This window comes from Scomber japonicus, chromosome 12 (assembly GCF_027409825.1).
Source record: "Scomber japonicus isolate fScoJap1 chromosome 12, fScoJap1.pri, whole genome shotgun sequence".
NCBI lineage: Eukaryota > Metazoa > Chordata > Actinopteri > Scombriformes > Scombridae > Scomber > Scomber japonicus.
This window is the reverse complement of record NC_070589.1, coordinates 6016566-6038917: the sequence shown is the minus strand read 5'-3', so window position 1 is coordinate 6038917 and position 22352 is coordinate 6016566. Positions and strand designations below refer to the sequence as shown.

The window sequence follows — 22352 nt, the reverse complement described above, 5'->3', positions numbered from 1 at the left end:
ATTTGTATTATATGTTTGACTGTGCAATCATATGTTATACCATTACATATACCTTTATACATGCATCAAAATATATATTTGACCTATAAAGACAGTATGTAAGGCTGATTCAGCAGAGTGTCTGCAGTACATGCTGACGACCAGCAGGGGGAGACATTGGAGCATTTTCTGCAGAGCCGTTGATAAAGGACTATCAACGGCTCTGATTTTCTGGCTTCTGCACAAAGAGTCTATATTTCAGAAATGATTGTTACAGTTGATGAATATTTTTTATGAAGAATTACTACACAATTTCAAATAACAATCATTTAATTTTTTTTTTGCCATAACTGCAATTCAAATTGATACAGTATAGACTAATTGTATCTATGATATAAAAAGATGTATACTTAAGTACAATTTTGAGGTATTTTACTGAAGTTTTTCTGTGTAATGCTACTTTATATTTCCACTTCACTACATTTCAGAGGGAACTATTGTACTTTCTACTCCACTACATTTATTTAACAGCTTTAGTTATTTTTCAGATGAATATTTTAACACAATGGATAATATAACAAGCTTTTAAAATACGACACATTGTTAAAGATGAAACCAAAAAGCAGCGTTTAGTCAGGCTCACATTTCACATGTCTATGAATTGTTAACAGCTCCATCAATAGTGATTTTTCCATCTAAATTTAGATTAATAAATGTTCAAATGAGCCAATATTTCAGCAAAAATCAAAGATTAGAGAACAAGTCCAAAATCTGAAAACGCATATAAAACACATTTCTTCTTTCCTCTCCCATTAACCATCTCAGCAGCCCTCACATTTATCTGCTGACCCTTAGGAGGGGCCCCACCCCTACGTTGGAAACCCCTGGACTAAACTAGCTAACTGTATAAAGTAGTGTAAACTAGCTAACTGTATATAAAGTAGTGTAAACTAGCTAACTGTATATAAAGTAGTATAAACTAGCTAACCGTATATAAAGTAGTGTAAACTAGCTAACTGTATATAAAGTAGTATAAACTAGCTAACTGTATATAAAATAGTGTAAACTAGCTAACTGTATATAAAGTAGTATAAACTAGCTAACTGTATATAAAGTAGTGTAAACTAGCTAACTGTATATAAAGTAGTGTAAACTAGCTAACTGTATAAAGTAGTGTAAACTAGCTAACTGTATATAAAGTAGTATAAACTAGCTAACCGTATATAAAGTAGTGTAAACTAGCTAACTGTATATAAAGTAGTATAAACTAGCTAACTGTATATAAAATAGTGTAAACTAGCTAACTGTATATAAAGTAGTATAAACTAGCTAACCGTATATAAAGTAGTGTAAACTAGCTAACTGTATATAAAGTAGTGTAAACTAGCTCCACCTCCAGCAGCTACAACAGTAACATGCTGCTCTAACACTGATGCTTCACTATTAATAAATGTTATATATAATAATATATCACTACTTTTACTGTAATACTACATACTACATCACTCATAATACTGCAGTACTTTTACTGTAATACTACATACTACATCACTCATAATACTGCAGTACTTTGACTGTAATACTGCATACTACATCACTCATAATACTGCAGTACTTTGACTGTAACACTGCATACTACATCACTCATAATACTGCAGTACTTTGACTGTAACACTGCATATTACATCATTCATAATACTGCAGTACTTTTACTCTAATACTGCATACTACATCACTCATAATACTGCAGTACTTTTACTGTAATACTGCATACTACATCACTCATAATACTGCAGTACTTTTACCGTAATACTACATACTACATCACTCATAATACTGCAGTACTTTTACCGTAATACTACATACTACATACTACATCACTCATAATACTGCAGTACTTTTACTGTAATACTGCATACTACATCAATCATAATACTGCAGTACTTTTACTGTAATACTACATACTACATCACTATAATACTGCAGTACTTTTACTGTAATACTACATACTACATCACTCATAATACTGCAGTACTTTTACTGTAATACTACATACTACATCACTCATAATACTGCAGTACTTTTACTGTAATACTACATACTACATCACTCATAATACTGCAGTACTTTTACTGTAACACTGCATACTACATCACTCATAATACTGCAGTACTTTTACTGTAATACTACATACTACATCATTCATAATACTGCAGTACTTTTACTGTAATACTGCATACTACATCACTCATAATACTGCAGTACTTTTACCGTAATACTACATACTACATCACTCATAATACTGCAGTACTTTTACTGTAATACTGCATACTACATCAATCATAATACTGCAGTACGTTTACTGTAATACTGCATACTACATCACTCATAATACTGCAGTACTTTTACTGTAATACTGCATACTACATCATTCATAATACTGCAGTACTTTTACTGTAATACTGCATACTACATCAATCATAATACTGCAGTACTTTTACTGTAATACTGCATACTACATCAATCATAATACTGCAGTACTTTTACTGTAATACTGCATACTACATCACTCATAATACTGCAGTACTTTTACTGTAATACTGCATACTACATCAATCATAATACTGCAGTACTTTTACTGTAATACTGCATACTACATCAATCATAATACTGCAGTACTTTTACTGTAATACTGCATACTACATCATTCATGTAGATACATGTCAATCTATGCATCAAGGACAGAACAATCATACACAAAACACTGTAACTCTAATTCCTACAGCTGTGTTCATTTGGCGCATAAGGACGTCTCTTTCTCTCTCTCTCCCTCCCCGTCTCTGCCACACACACACACACACACACACACACACACACATACACACACACACACACACACACACACACACACTACCTCCCACTATTAGGTGTGTGTATCTTCCTCCTCTCCTTCAGCCCGCTTGCAGTGAAATGTAAGCCGACCTGAGTGCGCCATGAACGGGCCTCAGCTCAATGAACTACCGGACGACTCGGAGCTGCTGGAGCCGCATGTGAGCAGCCTGAGGCGGAGAGCGCTGCAGGACAGCGAGCTGTCCACCGTCAACACTTTCTCCGACGGCTTTCTCATCAAGTTTCTGCGGGCCAGAGACTTCGACGTGGAGCTCTCTCTGAAGGTACAACACAATCGTTCCAGCGAAAAAAAAACCCAAACTTACTGTTACAGTACGTGCAGGAGCTCATAGTTAGTTTCAGTATTCAACAAGAGCTTAGCACAGACTTTATAGAAGTTTGTGGAAAGTTTTGATTATTGGCGGAAAGAGACGTCGTTTACCATAAATCCTTCTTTTATGCGTTTGAGCTTCCTTGAGGATTTCTGATCACTGTCTCCCAATCCACTGACAGCTGAAAGTGAACGGAGCTGCTGTCATAGTCTTTTTTTCTTTTTGTTTTACCATAAACCGTTAAAACATTAAAGGACAAGTTCAACATTTTTCAAGTGTGTCTTAAAATAACAGTCAAGTGTCCATATCAACAGTGTGTTGTTCCTCTCAGTAATCATTCCTCCTGTTCATACTGACTATTAAAAGATCTCCTTCAAATGTGCTTTCAATAGTGTTGGAGGACTAAATCCACAGTGTGTCCACACAGTCATTTAAAAGTAGATGATCAGCTTCTATTGAGCTTTAGCAGTGTGAGTTATTCATATCAAGTGATATCCGATACATTTACAGTCTGTTTACCATCAAATTCCCTCTTAGTGTTTCCTGTTGAGCTGTGGTGGAAGTATACTTTGGCACTAAAAAACACTGTAATCTGGATCTTCTAATGGCCAGAATGAACAGGAGGAAATAATTCAAGGAAGAAAAACAGGTTTGATTGTTCATTTATGCATTATGACTGTGGTTTTAAGACACAACTGAAAGTATGTCAACCTGCCCTCTAAAGCTTGACTGCGTTTGAATGTTTAATAAATGACTCAGCTAGATATGTCTCAAGGCCAAATGTGTTGAGAATAGCTTACAGTTTAACATGACTCTATATAATAGTACACTTTTATACACATTAACTCATCAATACTTGAACTCAATATGTTCTCCAGGTGTTTGAAAGGGTTTATCTGTTTTTGTTTTTTAATTTTCTGGGTAGCATAACTACCCAGAAAGGAACTGCTCTGTTAAGTTCATCTAAATGTATAATGCATTTGTAAATTCTACTCAAATCGCTTTTAAAAGGACACTCATTGTAAACGCCAAAGTATGTTTATAAGTGATGACGGTTGCATGAGAGTGTGTGTCTGAAAATATATTCAGGCTTCAGTGTTCTGGTTCTGAGTGGTTATCCAGCTTCAGCTATCACATGAATTAATGACAGAACATGCTGACATGCTGACATGACATACTGACACAGATCTTTCAAAACTTCTTATCTGTGTTTGTGATGCTCACAAAATAGTATTTGTGGTTTTATTGCTGTTACTATTGTAGTTAATGTGTATGGGAAGTCTACAGTATATGGACCCCGGAGTCTCACATGACCTGCAGTTCTAACAGTGTCCACTTTACTGCGGGGGGCGCTATTCACAGGGAGTAATATTCAATATGTGAAGTATAAGAAATATTCTCCTGGATACAACAGATTAATAACAATAGCCTCTAATAAAATGTGTAAAAAAGTTCACAGGGTGAAAAGGCCATGCTTATCCAAGAGCCATCAAATGACCTCTGACTGATGATTTTAAATGATCCTCAACTCGAAAATCACTAGTACTTAATATCTATTGTGAACAAAATCAAAGTAAAAAACTGTTGTTGATTTCTTTCTTGATGTTGTAAAAGCTGCATGTAATAATTAGAGATACCTCACTGCTGGGCTATATCACTGTAAAGGCTGATATTGTACACAGCTTTTAAAGTTGAGAGACGTGTTTGAAATGACAGCCTAGTCTAATCACATTATAAGTTAATATGGTCTTGATTGAGTACTTGATTGGTACTTGATTGAGAAACCTACCTGCTAACATCCATGAATTCTTTAAAGGGTCAATTCTGCAAAATCACAAGACTTTCTAACAAAGATCCAGTCCCTACAAAGACTACTGACAGTGTGCAGTGATTTTAGAAAGGCACACCACTGTCACTTCCATTTTATTTAGATGGAGGCAGAAATTTCACACAGATAATTCCAGAATCCCAGCAGACGAAACCAGAATGATCTGCATTGCTAGAGACCACTGGGCGTGAGCAGGATATTCTTTATATGGGTAAAATGACCCTTTAATTAACTGTATCCAAGATTTGCAGAAGAAACTTCCTGTTAAAAGGGATTTTTTCTTGCCACTGTCGCCAAGTGCTTGCTCATGTAGGAATGTTGGGTCTCTCTAAAATTAAACCTGAAGAGTTTGGTTTAGACCTGCTCTATGTGTAAAGTGCCTTGAGATAACTTTGTTGTGATTTGGCGCTATACAAATAAAGATTGATTGATTGATTGACTGAAGGAGAGACGCATAGAGCTGAAAAACTAGAAAAAAAGAAAATAAGTCTGTAACAGTTTTACTTTTCTTTCTTTTATATTACATTTTTATATTACATTTTCTTTGTTTTATATTACAGTACAATGAAGATCGTTGGCCTCTGTGAAACTGTGTTTTATATTTTCCATTCATTTCTTACATTTTGTAGTGCGAACAATCAACCTACTGCTCTAGAAAACAATCAGTATACGATACGTCATTGATCTTTCTCAGCAAATAACATGCAGCTACATCCACAGGACGGCCACACGTAATATAAAAAACTAAATAAATAAAAAACTAAAATAATGACTAGAATACCTACCAATTGTACTAATAAATCAAAAAAAATGTAATAAATGATAATAAAATGTGCAAAAAAAAGTGCCAGAAGAAGTACATCACAGTCATTACCGTGGCACATTAAACTCTGTCTGATGGCAGATCAATTTAAATACTTTTATTATATTTTATAATACTTATATTTGTCTACTTAGTTATGGCTTATTAACAAACAGATAACAAATGATACACAAATTGAACTAATATAAACGTACATGTCCTCATATACTGAATACAGTCTCCTTGAACTCTCCTCTTCTTTCACTCTAGCTGGCAGGTCTGCATGAAACAAATAGCTGTGTTCAGTCATGTAGAAGCTCACAGCTCACACTGTCAGCCATTAATAGTTCATTAGAGTTTAAACAACATTAAACAAAAACATTAAATCCTCTTAATAAGTCTGTACTTGTTCCTATAGTATGATTGAAAATCGACTGTAAAATCAGTGTAGTTTTTCAGTTTGAGTATGTTCAATCTGTTGGTGGAGGCTGCACACAGTTTTTTATAAGAGCATGAAATGACTGACTGCATGTATCATGTGGGACGTTAGAGCTCAGAGCAGGAAGGCTGACTTGCTTATTTTCATTTGAAAGCAGCTGGAGTTCTGCCAAGTGGGACTAAGCTCAGCAGTCTGAACCACTGATACACTGACTGAGTTTTAACACACACACAGTCACTTAAATCCAGTGTTTATTACAACCTTACAGCCCAGCATTAGTGATGCACTCACATGTCAATATCTTCCCAACTCATTTTGACTGATTGCCAATGCCGATACCGATAGATGTGCATGTTTTTCCATCTGGTTGAGGAGAATATTACACATGCAATCATAAATTGTATTAAGTATGATCAAGAACAACAGAATATGAAGGAGGAATTTAGGAAGACTGGAGTTCAGGAACTCAGCATTAAGACTTTAATGAACCTGCTTAGTGGATTACTGGGTAGGATTTAATCTCTGGTCCAGACTCTGGAGCAGAAGGTTGAGGTAATGCACCTGATATGCTAGTTTTCAACTGTTCTTATGAACCAAAAAGAAGACGTTTTTTCAGACAGAGTAGTACATCCTGTCAGCTGAGCTCTCTCTATACATGCAGCTGAACACGGCAGCTCCTCTGTCCCTGTCCGACAGACCCATTGCATGTTGGTGGCATGCTGATATTATCACACATCCCTAATTTTTATTTCCTGTTTGATTTGATCTGCCGCACGAATATTTACTCTGAGGGTTTGGCACAGATTACAGAGTAGATTTAAGATCATAAAGCTCTTTGTTCTGTGCCAACTCCTGGAAGAGTATAGTAAATATCATCTTAAATAGACTGTAAAGGATCCTGCTGGCAGGCATGAAGAGTCACAGGTAGTTTTAAAAAAAAGGGAGGTCTTATCTGCACAAAGAAGAAGATGTGTAACAAAAGTTCTGGGCTCATAAGATAAGTCAAATAGAAGTTGACTCAGGCTATCCAATGGTTTAACAATGACTAAACAGACCAAACTGACCTCACAAACTAAACCCAATGGAAATATACACTACATAATGGCTGATCAGACCATTGGCAAAACAAAGAAGTGTAACACACAACCAACATGCCACCAGCTGAACTACAAATTACAAATAAAGCTGAAAAATGTATCAAGTTTAAGTTCAATTTGAACCAAAACCAAAATACTGAAACCCATAATATCTAAAATAATAATAACATACTTTACAGCTCTTATTGAACTACCAGCGGTGGCGGAGGGACAGTCCTGAGATCAGCACCTGTCTGTCTCCCTCCTCAGTGCTTGGCCTCCTCAACACATCATACCATGCCGTCCTCCCAGTGCGGGATCACACGGGCAGTAGGGTGCTCGTCTACAGGGTTGGTCAGTATACATATGTGTATGTAGTTGTGTTTTTACTGCTGTTACTGTTGTAGTTCATGTGTATGGGTCTATATTGGCCCCATAGTGTCACATTAGCTGCAATTCTGAAAGTGTCCACTTTGCCGAGGAGGCGCTATACACACGGAATAATACTCATTGTGTGTGTGTTTGTATGTGTTTGAATATATAATAGACACAGCAGATAATTATGGTTTTGATGTACAGTGATGTACCCTGATGCTGATAATAATAAAAATAATAATAATAATGATAATAATAATAATAATGAAATTCACACTTCACAGGAGAAATAACATCACTTCATGCAGGTTTAAAGACTGATTGTAGTTGTCTGTGTGTCTGTGCGTCTGCAGGTGAGTGGATCCCAAAAGACTGGACAGCCATCCAGGTGTTCAGAGTCAGCCTCATGACGTCAGAGATCATCGCCATGGAGACTCAGACGCAAAGGCGGGGCCTTAAGGTCATATTTGACCTTCAGGGGTGGAGTTTAGGCCACGCCTGGCAGATTAACCCTTACCTCGCCAAAAAGATATCCTCTGTCCTCTCGGTAGGCCAAAAAGAATACTTCTGATCAAGTTGAATTTACTGTGAATACAACTCATTCTGTGTGCTGTAAAGCTGGACACTTAACCCTTAATGTGCTATGGTCATGCCATGCTTTATGTGGGTTTTCATCCACAGTACCATATTCTATCGCTATGCAGATGACACCCAACACTTTATAACAGGCGCTATCAAACAAATAGCATGTTGCAACACAAGCAAGAGGTTTGAGTGTTATTGTATCTTTCCAATTGCATGTAAGGAACATACTATAGCTAATACAATGCTTGACAAAGGTGGTGGAGAGTGTATCACTCTATAGGTGTTCAGGTGTGCTGGGACTGTGGAGGCTATAGCATATGATTCACATCATTAAGGCCCGAAACTCAGAGAATCTACCTGTCATAAGGGGACAAGTCACATGTATCAATTTGATAAAGGTGTGAACTTCCTTTCTTATCAAACAAAGGGAGAACAGCATCTGAAAATGATTTAAATAGCATGTAAACGTAGCTGAAAGTGTCACTTGTCCTGGTAGATGCCTCTGTGGTCATCACTCCTCAGTCACCACCAATATACTGTCTACTGTATAACATGTAACTACAGCAGTTTAACTTTGTCTGCATGGTATAAAATTAGCACTGTGGCAGCCTGCCAGCAGCTGTCAATCCAACGGACACTGACACGCACATTTAGCCAGCTGTGACAAAAAGGTTCAATTCTCATATTTTTCTTCTAAGATATTTTTTCTTCCTAAATAAATGGACGATTAAATGTGATTTCAGTTGGACTTTCTGTATATATAATCAAGAATATGTATGTAATCAGTTCATTTTCCCACACTTTAGCAATGTAAATATATTGCTGCACATACGTATTTTGAAACATTCATCATGTAACACCAGCTGCCCGTGGTTACCAGCTCTTGCTTCATAGGATAAACCTTTTTGTTTTTTACTAAAAGTCCCGTATGTGCAGAGTTTTTGTCTAAACATTCATCTGCTGAATGGGGAAGTTTCTCTTTTCTCTGTGCTCGACTTTAATCTGAGTTTAAGGCATGTAGCTACAAGCAGGATTTGTGGCATCATCATGAACAGTTTGCAGGCTAAACCATCCATATCAGATCCTAATTATTATTCAAAGTCTTTTTATCTGTCTGTCTTAAAAGGAGGGAATCTGATGCTGTGCTGCTGTTCCATATTATTTCATAGAACTGATTAACACAACATCAGTTTGCTGAATGTGTATTTACCCCTGTGTGTGTGTCTGTTTGTGTGTGTTTGTTTATCAGGACTCTTTTCCACTGAAAGTTAGAGGAATCCATCTGGTCAATGTGCCAATGTTCTTCCGGCCGGTCTTTTCCATGCTTCGTCCCTTCCTGCCAGAAAAGATCAAACAGAGGGTGAGCACAGTTTATCTCATACAATAATTACAGTAAACTCTCTTTTACATGTAAATAAATAGCAGAAAAGCCTCTAATCAGTCTTTTAAAATCAAGTCCCCCCTCTCTCTCCACCGCAGATCCACATGCATGGTTCTGATTTTCAGGATACTTTAAGCGACTTCTTCTCACCGCCCGTCCTGCCTCCAGAATATGGAGGGGAGGGTTCTGAAATAGAGGAGGCATGTCAAGACTGGACCAATAACCTTATTCAATCGGAGAAGCTCCTGAACCAGATTGCCGCCCACCCAACAGGTGACATTGCTACCGCCTCTGAGGACTTGATCTCAGAAGAAAATGAGACTGAACAGCTCTCACAGGGATGATGATTGAGATTTTGGATCAAAACAATCTAATGCACTGTTCTTAACTCTTGAGTACTAACTGTGGAAGTTGTTGGTAGCTTCAGTAGAGCTGGAAAGACATTGTTACTGTCTGTGCTGCTTTTAAACCTTCAGCATTGAACCATTAGGTTGACTTTGAGTTTACATGATGTTTGCCTGTTAGTTACATTGATAGCTGTCCTCCTGGTTACATTACTAATTAAAATCCACCCAAACAAGTTGCATCTCCTGATGGAAAATACACTTGTTTGCTTTCTTACCAAGTGAGGTGAGAAAACTGATATAAATCTCTCATAGCTTTAAGTGCAGAGCTGGATTCAGGCTGTGGTTAGCCTAGCTTAGCATGAAGGATGGAAACGCAACGCTAGGTTCATACTCTGTAGGCTAGAAAAAGTATTATATCCCTAAAGTTCACTAATTAACTTGTTGCATCTTGTTTTGATAACAATAACATTATTATTATAATTTAGCAGAAGTTGCGATACGCTGCTCATTAGTGCTAGGCAGAACTGCTCTTATTCATCATGAAATTCTGGCTTACATTTTTATTCATACTACTTAAACAAACAAGATATATTACGTAAATAGGCAAACTTTTATAGGTGTTGGTGGGTGTCTTTTGCTTTAGATAGAGCTTAGCTCATTGTTTCCCTCTAGCTTTAATGTTAAGCTAGGCTAACCAGGTTCTAACTCCCATTCTGTACTTGAAGAAGAAAGTGATATACATTGCTTCATTGGAGTTGCCACAATGTTGAAATCAATTACTTAAGAGTTTTATACATTTTTAATTTATGTTTTACTTTGGGTTTTTTTTTGCCAATAGACTATCTGCAAGCTAGCTGCTCAGGTTAACTGTGACTGTTATCTAGCCACTCAAGTATTTAGGAGTTGTTTCAAAGACAGGACAGTTCACTGTGTCGTCTCCACTTGGAAACAGACCTACGTTGGCTTAGGTCTTTCACTTTAACATGAATGTTGCTGAGTGTTTTTCAGGGTTCTCTACAGTTGTTCTATAGTTAGACGCTAATAACTAACAGCTAATTCTCCCATGGACCTCTTTGATGGGAGAAGATTTATGTAGCATATGCTTGTTTAGGACAGCACACACTGGTCTGAACACCAACCTCCAGTTTGAGGAGTGTGGAAACCTGTGAACCCCTGGTAAGAGTCTCCATGACAGTTTGCTGCTTTGTGAAAGAACTTGGATCCCAAATAGCAAGCAGATGAGTATGAACCCTTCCTTCCCTCCAACTCATCACTCCATCCAGACTTTCATCTTATCAGCCAGTCCAACCAATTCATCCCATCTTCCATGTGTTCATATTCACCTTTGGATCTTTGGTCTTCATCCTTCTTTTCTTTTTTTTTTAAATGAAGGTTTACCTTTAAAGTTTTTATATCATTTATGAAATTAAATGGTGTGTTTATATCAAAATTGTTATTTTAATGGAGGAGGTGTTTCATCAGTAAAAGTATGTTTGTGATTCCTTGCACCTTTGACTATGTTTGGACCATTTATGTATCTGAGATTTCCATAAAAATGTGAATTCGCTATACACATTGAGTTTATAATTGTTTTTAATAATTCCTGTGAAACCTAGTGAGAAAATAGGTTGATAACTAGAAAAAAACATTTATACATTAGATTATTTGTGTTTTTAATAACACTTTAAAGTCGGCTTAAAGTTGACTTGACTAATATTGGAGGCAAATATTCCTGTGTGTCTTCTAAAGTAGACGGGTAAGATTTGTGCACATTAATGAGTCAATGAATATAATGTTTTAAATAAATGGTGTGTAGGAACACATGTGTGCAGACTCTCATTGATTCTCTTGTGTTTTTCAAGTTAAGCACCTAAAGTGCATGGAGCGTACTGACTAATGAATGAGTCAGCTTTCTTACTTAAAAAGATTTATCCATGTTCACAGGCATGAATGAACTCTTCACAATCCTGTAAACAAAAAGTGATGCAATGTACCTTAGTATTCCCATTTTATGCTTCTTTTACTTCCACTCCACAGTACTTTATATTCCATTATGTTTATTTGACAGCTTTAGTTACAAATTACTCTTAGATGAAGATTTTATATCCAAAACATATGATCAGTTTGTAAAATATTGTCTATCTAATGTATAAAACATCATTATAGATTATCATTATTATAGATTTCATTCAGTGTTAGTATGAACAAAATAATGCAACTTAGTACTACTTTTAAAAAACTTCAAACTTTCCTCTCATGACCCTGACATGTTGTTTTCTATCTGTCTCATTGTCCTCCCTCCTGTCCCTGTTGCTCTGTCTGTGCACTGTCACTGTACAGACCTTTGATCAGACTTAGCAGCTCAGTAAACATGTCGATCAGCCTCTTTATCTGCTTCTCTGCAAAAACTACACCTGGGCTCAGATTGTAATGTTTGTGAATGACATAAATATGCAAGCTTTTGCTTATCTGCTGTTCATGCCTTTAATTCTTAAATCAGAAGCTGAACATGTTCTTGCTTTGCACAGGATTCATGAAGGACTGTGTAGAAGAAGTGTGTTGAAAGTGGTCATGACCCCCTGTGTCTGTGTCCGCCTTCTTTGTGGGACATTCAGTTTTTTACAGATTGTAGATTGTTAACTGGGCTCTGTCTAAATCCTGCTGAAATACAGACAACAGAAGATTAGACAGTTGTTGTCTGTCTAATATGAGCTTCACTGATAACTGCTGAGAAATAAGGATGTCAGCTATTGAGCAGAAAGTCTCTTTTTTGTTTTTTACACACTTTCCAACCCTGCTGAGGAACCTGTTAGTACATGTCAGACAGAAACCGATGTGTCTCCCGTCAGCTTCAACCACTAACTTCCCACTAAGTAGATACTGCAACAGCTTTTGGTTGGCATTACACCACTTGACATGTACACACAACTGCCTGAAATAGGTGAAATGCTACTTTTGTGTGTTTGAACAGTGTTGCGTGATGTGAGCAAGTGCACACCTAGAGGATAACAGTTAATCATTACACATTGTAAGAAGTGGTTAGAAAGCTTGCTGGGGTTTTTTTCTTTTTTCTTCACAACATGTTTTGTGGAAATTAGAGATTTGATTGGTAGAGATTTGACATGACAACACTCTGTGGTCAACATCACTTGATGTAATCTACAGGTTAATCAATAGTTTCCTGTGCTCTTTCTACACCCTTCCTCTTAAAAACCTGCAGCAGTGACACACACACACACACACACACAGTTTCCCAACAGGGGGGTGTACACAAAATACTTCCTTTACCTTCATGTGTAAGATTTACAGCAGGTCACTATCACATCTTAAAGGCATATTTGACTTAAATGAATGTATTCCTGCACAGACCTGATAAACATTAGTATGGCTGTTAATTGGAAACATTTTAGATGTTAATTCAAAGGGTTCACAAAACTGAAATGGATCATCATCAACACTGTGGCTGGAGATACACAGCATTCCCTCATAGTACAGTATTGAAATGCAAATGTATCTCTCTCTTTCAAAAATAAAATCAGACACAAACTAAAAAAAGGTTTTTCAAATAAGATATAAGATATAATATGTTGTTGCATGGTGTCACAGTCTGTTCTGCTCTTTTCCTGCTGCTGGTAAATTTCCATTCATCACACCTCTGCTCTATTCCTGCTAATCAGCCACACCCACCTCATCAGTTAACTCTGTTCACCTGGGCTTCATCAGTAATCACCTGGACTCTCAGCTACACTCCATCTGTAATCAAGCCAGTATATATACTCCTGTTGTCCACTCACTCTTTGCCAGATCGTCATTTGCTTTTGTTTCATGCCAGACCTTCCGGCATTTATTCATGGACGGATTCCCTGGTTTTGACCCTGCTTGCCTTGGACCTCCTCTCCTCTCCTCTCCTCTCCTCTGGTAAACGCACCAGCCTTCTGTCCCTGACCTCGAGTAGCGCCTGTTCCTCTTTGCCTGTGGCTGTGTGGTGTCCTCTGGCTTCGATCCTGTGAGGAGATCCCAGGACTTCCAGCTTGGTCAACCTCATGTCCATGAGTGCTACTGGCATAGTCTTACCTGCTGCCATCTCTGTCTTCGATGACACTGAGCCCTGCCTGTTGCCCTACACATTCTGCCTATACCTGTTCACTTATCTTGCGGACTATAATAAAGATCATTTAAAACTGGTGTTCTGTGCTGCAACTGGGTCCTACCACCTCCACCCGTTACACATGGTTACGTTCTCTGTTGGAAGACAATGTGTTAGTCTTCTGAAATATGAATTATTTAGGAGGATCCTGTTAAGGGGATCATTTAGCCAATTGAAGGTCTGCACATGTATTCAATCAACTCAGTGAAAGCATGACAGCATCTGAAACAACTGTTCAAAGATTAACTCGTTTTTAAAGTAGTACACTGATTTAATATTGCACTCTTTTATTGTTGAAAATAGACTATCAAAATTGATAGTGATATCAACATTCTTCTTCCTACCTGATGCCTACATTACCCACAATGCAACTCAACAGCCAGTTAGTTGGGAGATTGGGGTATGCCGTGCCAGTACCAGCTAATGTATCCCAGAGCTGCAAGCTTCCAGCAGAGATGAGGAGCTGCAGAAGTCTGCTAACTTCACTTCTTTCTAATTTTACACCCCCAGAATATTTTCATTTTCAAACTTGTAGTCTTCAGCCCCAGCTGATGCTGAGTCAAGTGACATCACTTGAGGCAGTTCATCAGACCACACAGCTCCCCCTGGTGACACAAAAGGTACCATAGCTCATTAGTCTTAAATAAATCAGTTGATTAAGCAGATCTACTGTTGACTCCTGTGTATTCCTACAAATAAGAACACACTAATGTCCTTTGTATGTGGAAAAACACATTTGGACCAGTGTTTCTGTTTAGAAACAAAAGCATGTCTCTATTTACCATGGCTACTTGTACTGCACAGGTTCAAATAAAACATTGAAAACAGATATGATGAAGCAGATCTGCCACAAAATAGTTGGGGGCAATGTCCTGTTGTATCAGAAATCCATCCTGCTACACTGATCCAGAGTGATTTGTCTCTGTCTAAATAGCAAAGTTCTGTTATCTGAAGGCCTGAGAACAGCCATAGGCAACAGTTACACGAGTCCTGGTACTTTTGTGTATTAGTGCAAATATTGTGTATGCATGTATAAAGTGGGTCAGAGAAATCAGGCCATCCTGAAAGAGGGGCTGTTTTATGTGCTCTGTCAGCAGATGGCGCAAGAGAGCTACATGACAGAGTGTGAGAGGCTTTGTAACAGTGATAAAAACTCAACACAGAACACATACACACATTACAACCAAATGTAATTCTCCTATTTAGTCATTTCATTATTTTGTCTCGAGCTGAATTTTATTTCTTTATTTACTTTACTAACATGAGTTGTCTGTTCCTAACATTTCAGACATTGTTGACAAGTGAAATCTTTATCTTAGTCTTCTATTGTCAATTACAGTAGCTGCTAGTTGGAAGCAACAGTTGGTTGAGACCATACCAAACGAAAGACATTAGACAGGCATTAAAACACATTGAAGTAAATGGTTTATATTTTTAGTTGAATAGGAAAACATGTAATGCCTCTTCATGTACATTAGGTTTGAGAAACAGTATAAAAGTAATTGATTTTATACTGCATGTATATATGCAGTATATATATATACATGTATAAAACTTGCTCTGGCAGGCATGCTGTACTACTGTAGTGACTACCACAATTGTTGTATTTGCATCATCTCCTGTGCTTCCCTTCATTACTTCCTTGTATTCAAGTATCCAGTGTCTGCAGGGAACCAGAAATGTTCATGTATATCCTGTTTAAGCAAAGATAAAGACATAAAGCTACTGTATGTACTGTCCATTTGATCATAATCCAATAAGTGTAGTTTCTCTGTGTAACCTGGTTACTTAAGTGCATGTAAACACACTGATGTGATTCAGACAGGGGAGACTATTTGTGCTAATTAAGCCTCTGGGGGTATCCCTATTATTTGTAATTGCCTAAAAGGGTATTCCACCAATTTTACACACACCTATTTATTTACCATTCGCAGTACGACTCTGAAGGAGCATTGTGTTGTTTGTTTGTTTTTTTACTTTATTAAAGCAAAAACTCAAATACAAAAATCAGACATCACAGCTTGAAAATCATATTAACTTTTTTTTAATATCATAATAATATTCCAAAAAGATCCAATAAATACAAACACACTGCCTCACAACACATCAAAAATGAAATAAATATACTGTAAATAAGATGCTTTAGAGACTTAATGTGATATTGTGGTTGAGACACTCTTTTATGAAAAATCTGAAGAATATAATCAAATTAATCATGTCTTTTGGAAGAGGTGAGTACAATTAAAGTGAGAAATGGTGTCTATATTCCTCATTGTAAGCTTTCTAAAGCTTCAGACTTCTGAGACAATGAGGGATATGTAACAGAAAGCCTGTGATATAAATGGAAAGTGTGGACTTTACAGTTTTTGGAGCTTGACCGTACCTAAAACTAAAAGTCAGAATATCTCAGTTTCTGCCACTCTGATTTCAACTCTTAAACTCCTTAATTGCTTGAGTACTCTGACGACTGAACTTGTCCAGCCTCTGTCTCATCTTTTCAAGGAGGGTTGAGTTTTCCCTTTGTGCAACACTCTTCCTTTTCACTGTGGAAAACTCCCACTCTGCTGTTGCCCTTTGCCCTGCAGACACCACACCCACTCCCCTATTCCTTACCAAGCTACCATTGCAGTATATGAAAACCCTATACCTTCAAAACCTTCCATGAGTTTGGAAAAGCATCCCTGTTTTCATCTTTATGAATACCCCTTGTCAGATAATCCAATCCAATGTGATTATATGTGTACATGAATCCATGTGTGATTTAAACTTTTAATTTCACAAGTAGGGTTTTCCCAACCTGTAAAGGAATATTTAGTATGAAAAATTGGAAATAAGTGGTTTTCAATCGACAGCAATGAGGGACCAATAATGGTGAGGTTTCTTAAGGTGTCAAACCACTGTTCATATGACCTTGTCAATGTGTCTGGCCCCTCATAAAAGACCTCTTTGCCTTGGCTGTCTCCGCCTCTTACCCCTACCCCCATCAAACCCGTGCTAACACTCCCCCATCCCCCAGCGGCCTACCCTACCAAAACAAACGCTCCCAGGGACGCTGAGATGCACTCCACCGTGACAAAGTTACAAGTCAAAGTGTGAATGTAAACCAGCACCACATCACATGTACTGTACTAAGGTGTGTCTATAACCCAATTCTCTTTTATAATCAATATATTCTATTATTCAAGACTTTGATTTGCTCTGGAAAATATGTTTTAGACAGAATATAATGATACCTAGATTCAATCTCTTACCAATAGAACAAAATGTTCAAACATTAAACACATCTGCGGTTCAATCACTATCATCAGGTTTTCTTTGTTATTTACTACAGTATCAGGTGGAAGCTGAAGCAAGGTCATATTTAGGTTAATAAACACACTTGGTTAAGGTTAGAGAGAGATTATGTCCATGGTGAGTACGGTATCGTAAAAGTATAGTAAAGGTGCAGGGCCAGATTAACCCACTAGGTGGCCAAGGGGCAAAAATGTGTTGTGGACCCCTTCCCTGTGAGTGAAATAATTGTATATAATATGTACAAATGCTTGTGTGAATTTGTGAAAAATGTCTAGTGATAGTCATAGAAATCATCATCATTGGTGTGTCTGAACAGTATGTTCCTGAGTGAAAGTCAAGTGAAGTCAGTTTTATTTATATAGTCAAATCATAACAGAATTTACCTCAGGGCACCTTTCACATAGAGCAGGTCTAGACTATAATCTCTATTTACAGCGACCCAACATTCCCCTATGAGCAAGCACATGGTGACAGTGGCAAGAAAAAGTCCCCTATAATGGGAAGAAACCTCAAGTAGAACCAAGCTCTAGGTGTGCGAACATCTTCTTTGACTGGATGACTTGAAAGAGAGAGATACAATTATAACAACAACATAATAGAAATATGACTAATAATAATAATAATGATAATAGCCGGCACTGGCTTCAAGCAGGACCATGGCAGCACGAGTTCCACAACCATGACACCTGGAAGCTCCAAAACCAGGCAGTCCAAGACCATGACGCAAAGAAACCTATGAGAAGAGAAAGCACAAAAACTCTGGAGAAGTAATCGTTTTAGTAACATGCATTATGATAAGGAATTGCTAAGGCATCTTTTTGAGACAGGGTGTGCCTCATTTTGTTAAAAAGCAGTCCTTGGAATTTGCTTTATGTTAAGTTAAATGACATATCTAGATCAGAGATAGCACCTCCGACTCCTTATGATGGTGCTGGAGGCAATACCTTCTAGAGTAGCTATATCATTAGAGACAGGCTAAGGCAGGTTGATGATTTAGATGAAGATAATCATTTAGGAGGTTGAGTTCAGGAAGGTCAATCAGAGAAAATAGTTTAAATATATGTCAGATTTTACAGCTGTATTTGGGAATACATTGGTGCCTGTTGAGGGCAGGAGGTGATGAATTTTGGTTTCGGTTTTAGGACTATCTTCACAGACTAAGCAACATTCATCCAGTTTGAGTGAACACTTAATCATTTCAAATTGTCACTATGTTTGCTTTAATCTACAGGTTTGGGAGTTATACCATGGAGCTAACCAGTTTTGTTCTATTATATTCTTTTTTAAACTGGCGATGGAGTCAAGTGTCATTCACAGTGAGTCTGCTGATTAACATGATCAATTTGGAAGGGACTAAAGTTAACATTAGAGTCCTCTGTTGTATTGAAAAATGATCACTTCCTTAAATTTTGCTACAACTATCAGATAGACATCTAGAGAAGATATTTTTGTCTAATGACATGTAGTCCAGTAATAGAAATTCAGAAGTTATGAAGTAATGGTCTGACATAGTTGGATTTTGTGGAAAAACTATTAAATGTTCAATATCATGTGTCAGAACAAGGTTTAAGGTGTGGTTAAAACAGTGAGTGGGTTTATTTTCACTCTGAGAGATGTCAATTGAGTTTAATAAAGAGATAGATGCAGTGTCATGGCTATCATTATCGACATCCACATGAATGTTAAAGTCACTTACTATAATTACCTGATCTGAAGTTAGGACTAAGTTTGATAAAAACTCAGATAATTCGGAGTATGGGGAGGACGATACACTATAATAAATAAAGTTGGACGGAAAGTTTTCCAGCTTTTAGGTCTAAGTTTGATTAATAGGCTTGAGTTAAAACAAAGCACCTCTTTTTATTCTTAAACAGATCCTGACATGTCTGTGTTTGTGTGACAACAACTCCTAGAGATTGGTCCTAGTAGCTTGTATGTCTGTAATGAAAGTGAGTGTGCCATCTCTTTCCTGATTGAAATCAAATGCAAGTGTTAAATTGCTATGACTATTAGGGGGCTCATCCAGGGTGTCAATCTTATTCATTTCTTCGATTATTCTCAATAAAGGTCATATGTATGCAGCTTTGATGGAACTACAAGCTGTTTAAGACCCAGGAAGTCAACCTCTCCAGAGGAAGGCTCGTAAATCTGGCTGGCATCGGAAATAACATGAAGATACAGTATTGGAGACCACTGAATGAACAAATGAGAGGTAAATACATTCCATTAGTGGTTAGAACCCTTTGAAAAAAGGAATGAATGAATAATGGATATTGTTAATAAGTTATTAAGAACTCAAACTGCACAACAAAATGAGTAAATGTCAAAATAATGAAGTTCTCAGAATGCATGAAAAATAATGAATCATGAACATGGACCAGAGACCGTTAGGCAGCACTTGTGGATTTAACACGGTGGGTTCCCTTAAAACAGCTGTTTCAGTTGACCTTTAAACCAGGTTGATAATCCATTCATGTTAAGGTTAGGCAACTAAAATACTTGGTTAACAATTAGTGGAAGACCATAGTCATTGTTAAACAATGATGAGCTGAAATGATCAATTTGAAGTTTGACAGAAAATAAATTAAGAAACAATACCAAACACTGTCTAGTTCCAGCATCTCTGATGTGAGGATTGGCTGTTTTCTCAGTTTTATATCACTGTACATTAGTTATCTTTGGGGTTTGGAATGTTTGCCAGATATAACAGGTTGGAATACATCACCACTCTATTATTTGATTAATGGAAACAATAATTGGCAGAATAATCAATAATGAAAATAATCAGAAGCCCTAAAATAATGAACAAATCAGCTCTGAATTAAAGCATGAAACCATGGTATTTGTTGTTAGGTCACCAGAGCTTCCACAATGTCTCCTTTCCAACAACAGTTCACTGTGGTATAAAAACATAATGTACTGAAACAGAATTTAGCCAAAGAATGTTTCCTATGATGGCCTTAAATTCCTTCTAAAACATACTGGCTATTGCAAAGTAGGCCCTGGTCACATCTGGTATTAAAATGCCTCCTGGGTGATCCAATCACAAGTGGATTGGATAGCACTAAGTACAGTTGTTAAAACACCCAAGATGCATTGAGAACACATTGAGATTAGATCACCCACACCACATTCAGCAGTGGTCTGGGCAGCATATGGCCACATTCTTTTATCAGTGAGTATACAGTTGTTTTTAAGGCAGCGCTGCTATAATCATGGTGTTTGTAAGTCGTCCAAATCAAACAAGGAAAAACCCGCAGGACTTTTTAATATTACCATTTTCTTGTGGCTGAAACGTAGTATTTAAAGCATGTGACACCAAATACATCACCCCCCCCCCATCCTCTCCCACAAACACACACCTATCATGCAAATGACATTCCATTCATTTGATTAGATCACTGCTCACATCCAGACTCACCACTCCACACTGTGATTAGGTCAATTCAAAGCTCTTTGTGTCTCCTCAATCACTCAACCATACATACAGTATGTTAGAACAACTGTCCTTCTCACAGCACACAACCACCCACACACATTCACACACACGTACACGCCCGGGGGCTGTGATGTCTGTGTGCTGACCAAATGGGAGATATGCCTGTGAGATAGCCAAATAGTCAGTGCTCTGCAGGAGGTGTTGGGTGTGTGTGTGTGAGTGTGTGTGTGTGTGTGTGTGTGTGTGTGTGTGTGTGTGTGGATAGCAGGGCAGCGAGGACAAGAGCTGTGAAAGGGTGGATGTGGACAGAGATTTGAAGAGACTTAAACCCCGACCATGACAAACTGTTGATTGATGGTCAACATATGGTGTAAATTTTCTGTTTGAGTGAAAGATGCTTAAAAGTTCTGTAAGTTACCTCAAATATATAATCACCTATTGTGTAGTAGATAGCTTGGTGTTATCTCTAAGAAATATTGGACCAAAACATGAAAGATTACAGACAGTTAGTAAAACATTTGGGGAAATGACCAATGTTACAAATGTTTGGGTTTGTGTATTAGCTTAGGGTGATAAAGTTAAGGAAAATATGTCACGTGACCCAGGGAAGCTGACCAAAATGTTAATAAAGATTCATCTTTTTACTTGTTAAAACAGTTGAGATCTCTACTTTGTCTCATTAAAGTTTACTCATGGTAATACCATGCATATTTAAAGTCCTTGATTTTCAGTAATACAGTCAGAAATACTATGGACACCACAAAATACTGTATATAAGAAGAAGCTTTAAAAATAGTGTATTAATCCAGAGGGGAATTTAAGTGTTACAACATCACTGCCCAGCACACATTACACACAATATAATTAAATGAAGTAAAATGGTAAAATAGAAAATTGTATTAGTATACATTCTGCAGCAACATAGTATATAATAAAATGCAGTGAAATAAATTCTAAAAAAGCATGCACAAGCAAGGCTGCATTAGTAGCCACAGGGGCCCCTGGGCACCGAAGCTCATGTCCCCCAAACAACTTTTATTTTATTCTGATTGGATAACGCTGCTGTCGGGTGGAAACATTGTAACTCCATATGTTTGGACATACTAGGTTTCTGAAAGTGACCATAATTATTATCAACATCAAGAGAATGGGTCAAGCTGTGGGTCATATTTCTGTAGAGACCCCTTCCCCCCTAAAAAAACAAACAAACAAAAGAATGTTCATATATTTTCTTTCTTCTATCATTGAAGGCCCCTTTCTGCTCAAGGCCCTAGGTTGTCCATATGGTAGATCCTCCATGTGCACAACATATAATAATACTAATTTTATACTGAAATATTATCTTTAAAAATAAAAAAATAAAAAATATATATTCTAAGTGAATTCTGACTGGCCTTATGTAGTTGTAAGCTGCTACAAACTTTTACTTCTCCTTCTAC

The 22352-nt window shown here is 37.3% G+C and overlaps 1 protein-coding gene across 1 annotated transcript; it reads left to right on the top strand.

Annotated features, from left to right (window-relative positions):
- The first annotated feature begins 2899 nt into the window (after positions 1-2899).
- On the top strand, positions 2900-11852 carry ttpa (tocopherol (alpha) transfer protein). Its single transcript, XM_053330424.1, has 5 exons — positions 2900-3152; positions 7546-7699; positions 8074-8267; positions 9555-9665; positions 9785-11852. Exons 1-5 carry the CDS (start codon positions 2973-2975, stop codon positions 10028-10030), a joined length of 885 nt encoding a protein of 294 aa, XP_053186399.1. The 5' UTR covers positions 2900-2972; the 3' UTR covers positions 10031-11852.
- Positions 11853-22352: the final 10500 nt, after the last annotated feature.

Coding starts and splice junctions, on each gene's coding strand:
- ttpa (XM_053330424.1), top strand. CDS start 2,973: ATGAACGGGCCTCAGCTCAATGAACTACCGGACGACTCGGAGCTGCTG. Junction 7,700..8,073: donor GGTGCTCGTCTACAGGGTTG/GTCAGTATACAT, acceptor GTGCGTCTGCAG/GTGAGTGGATCCCAAAAGAC. Junction 9,666..9,784: donor CAGAAAAGATCAAACAGAGG/GTGAGCACAGTT, acceptor TCTCCACCGCAG/ATCCACATGCATGGTTCTGA.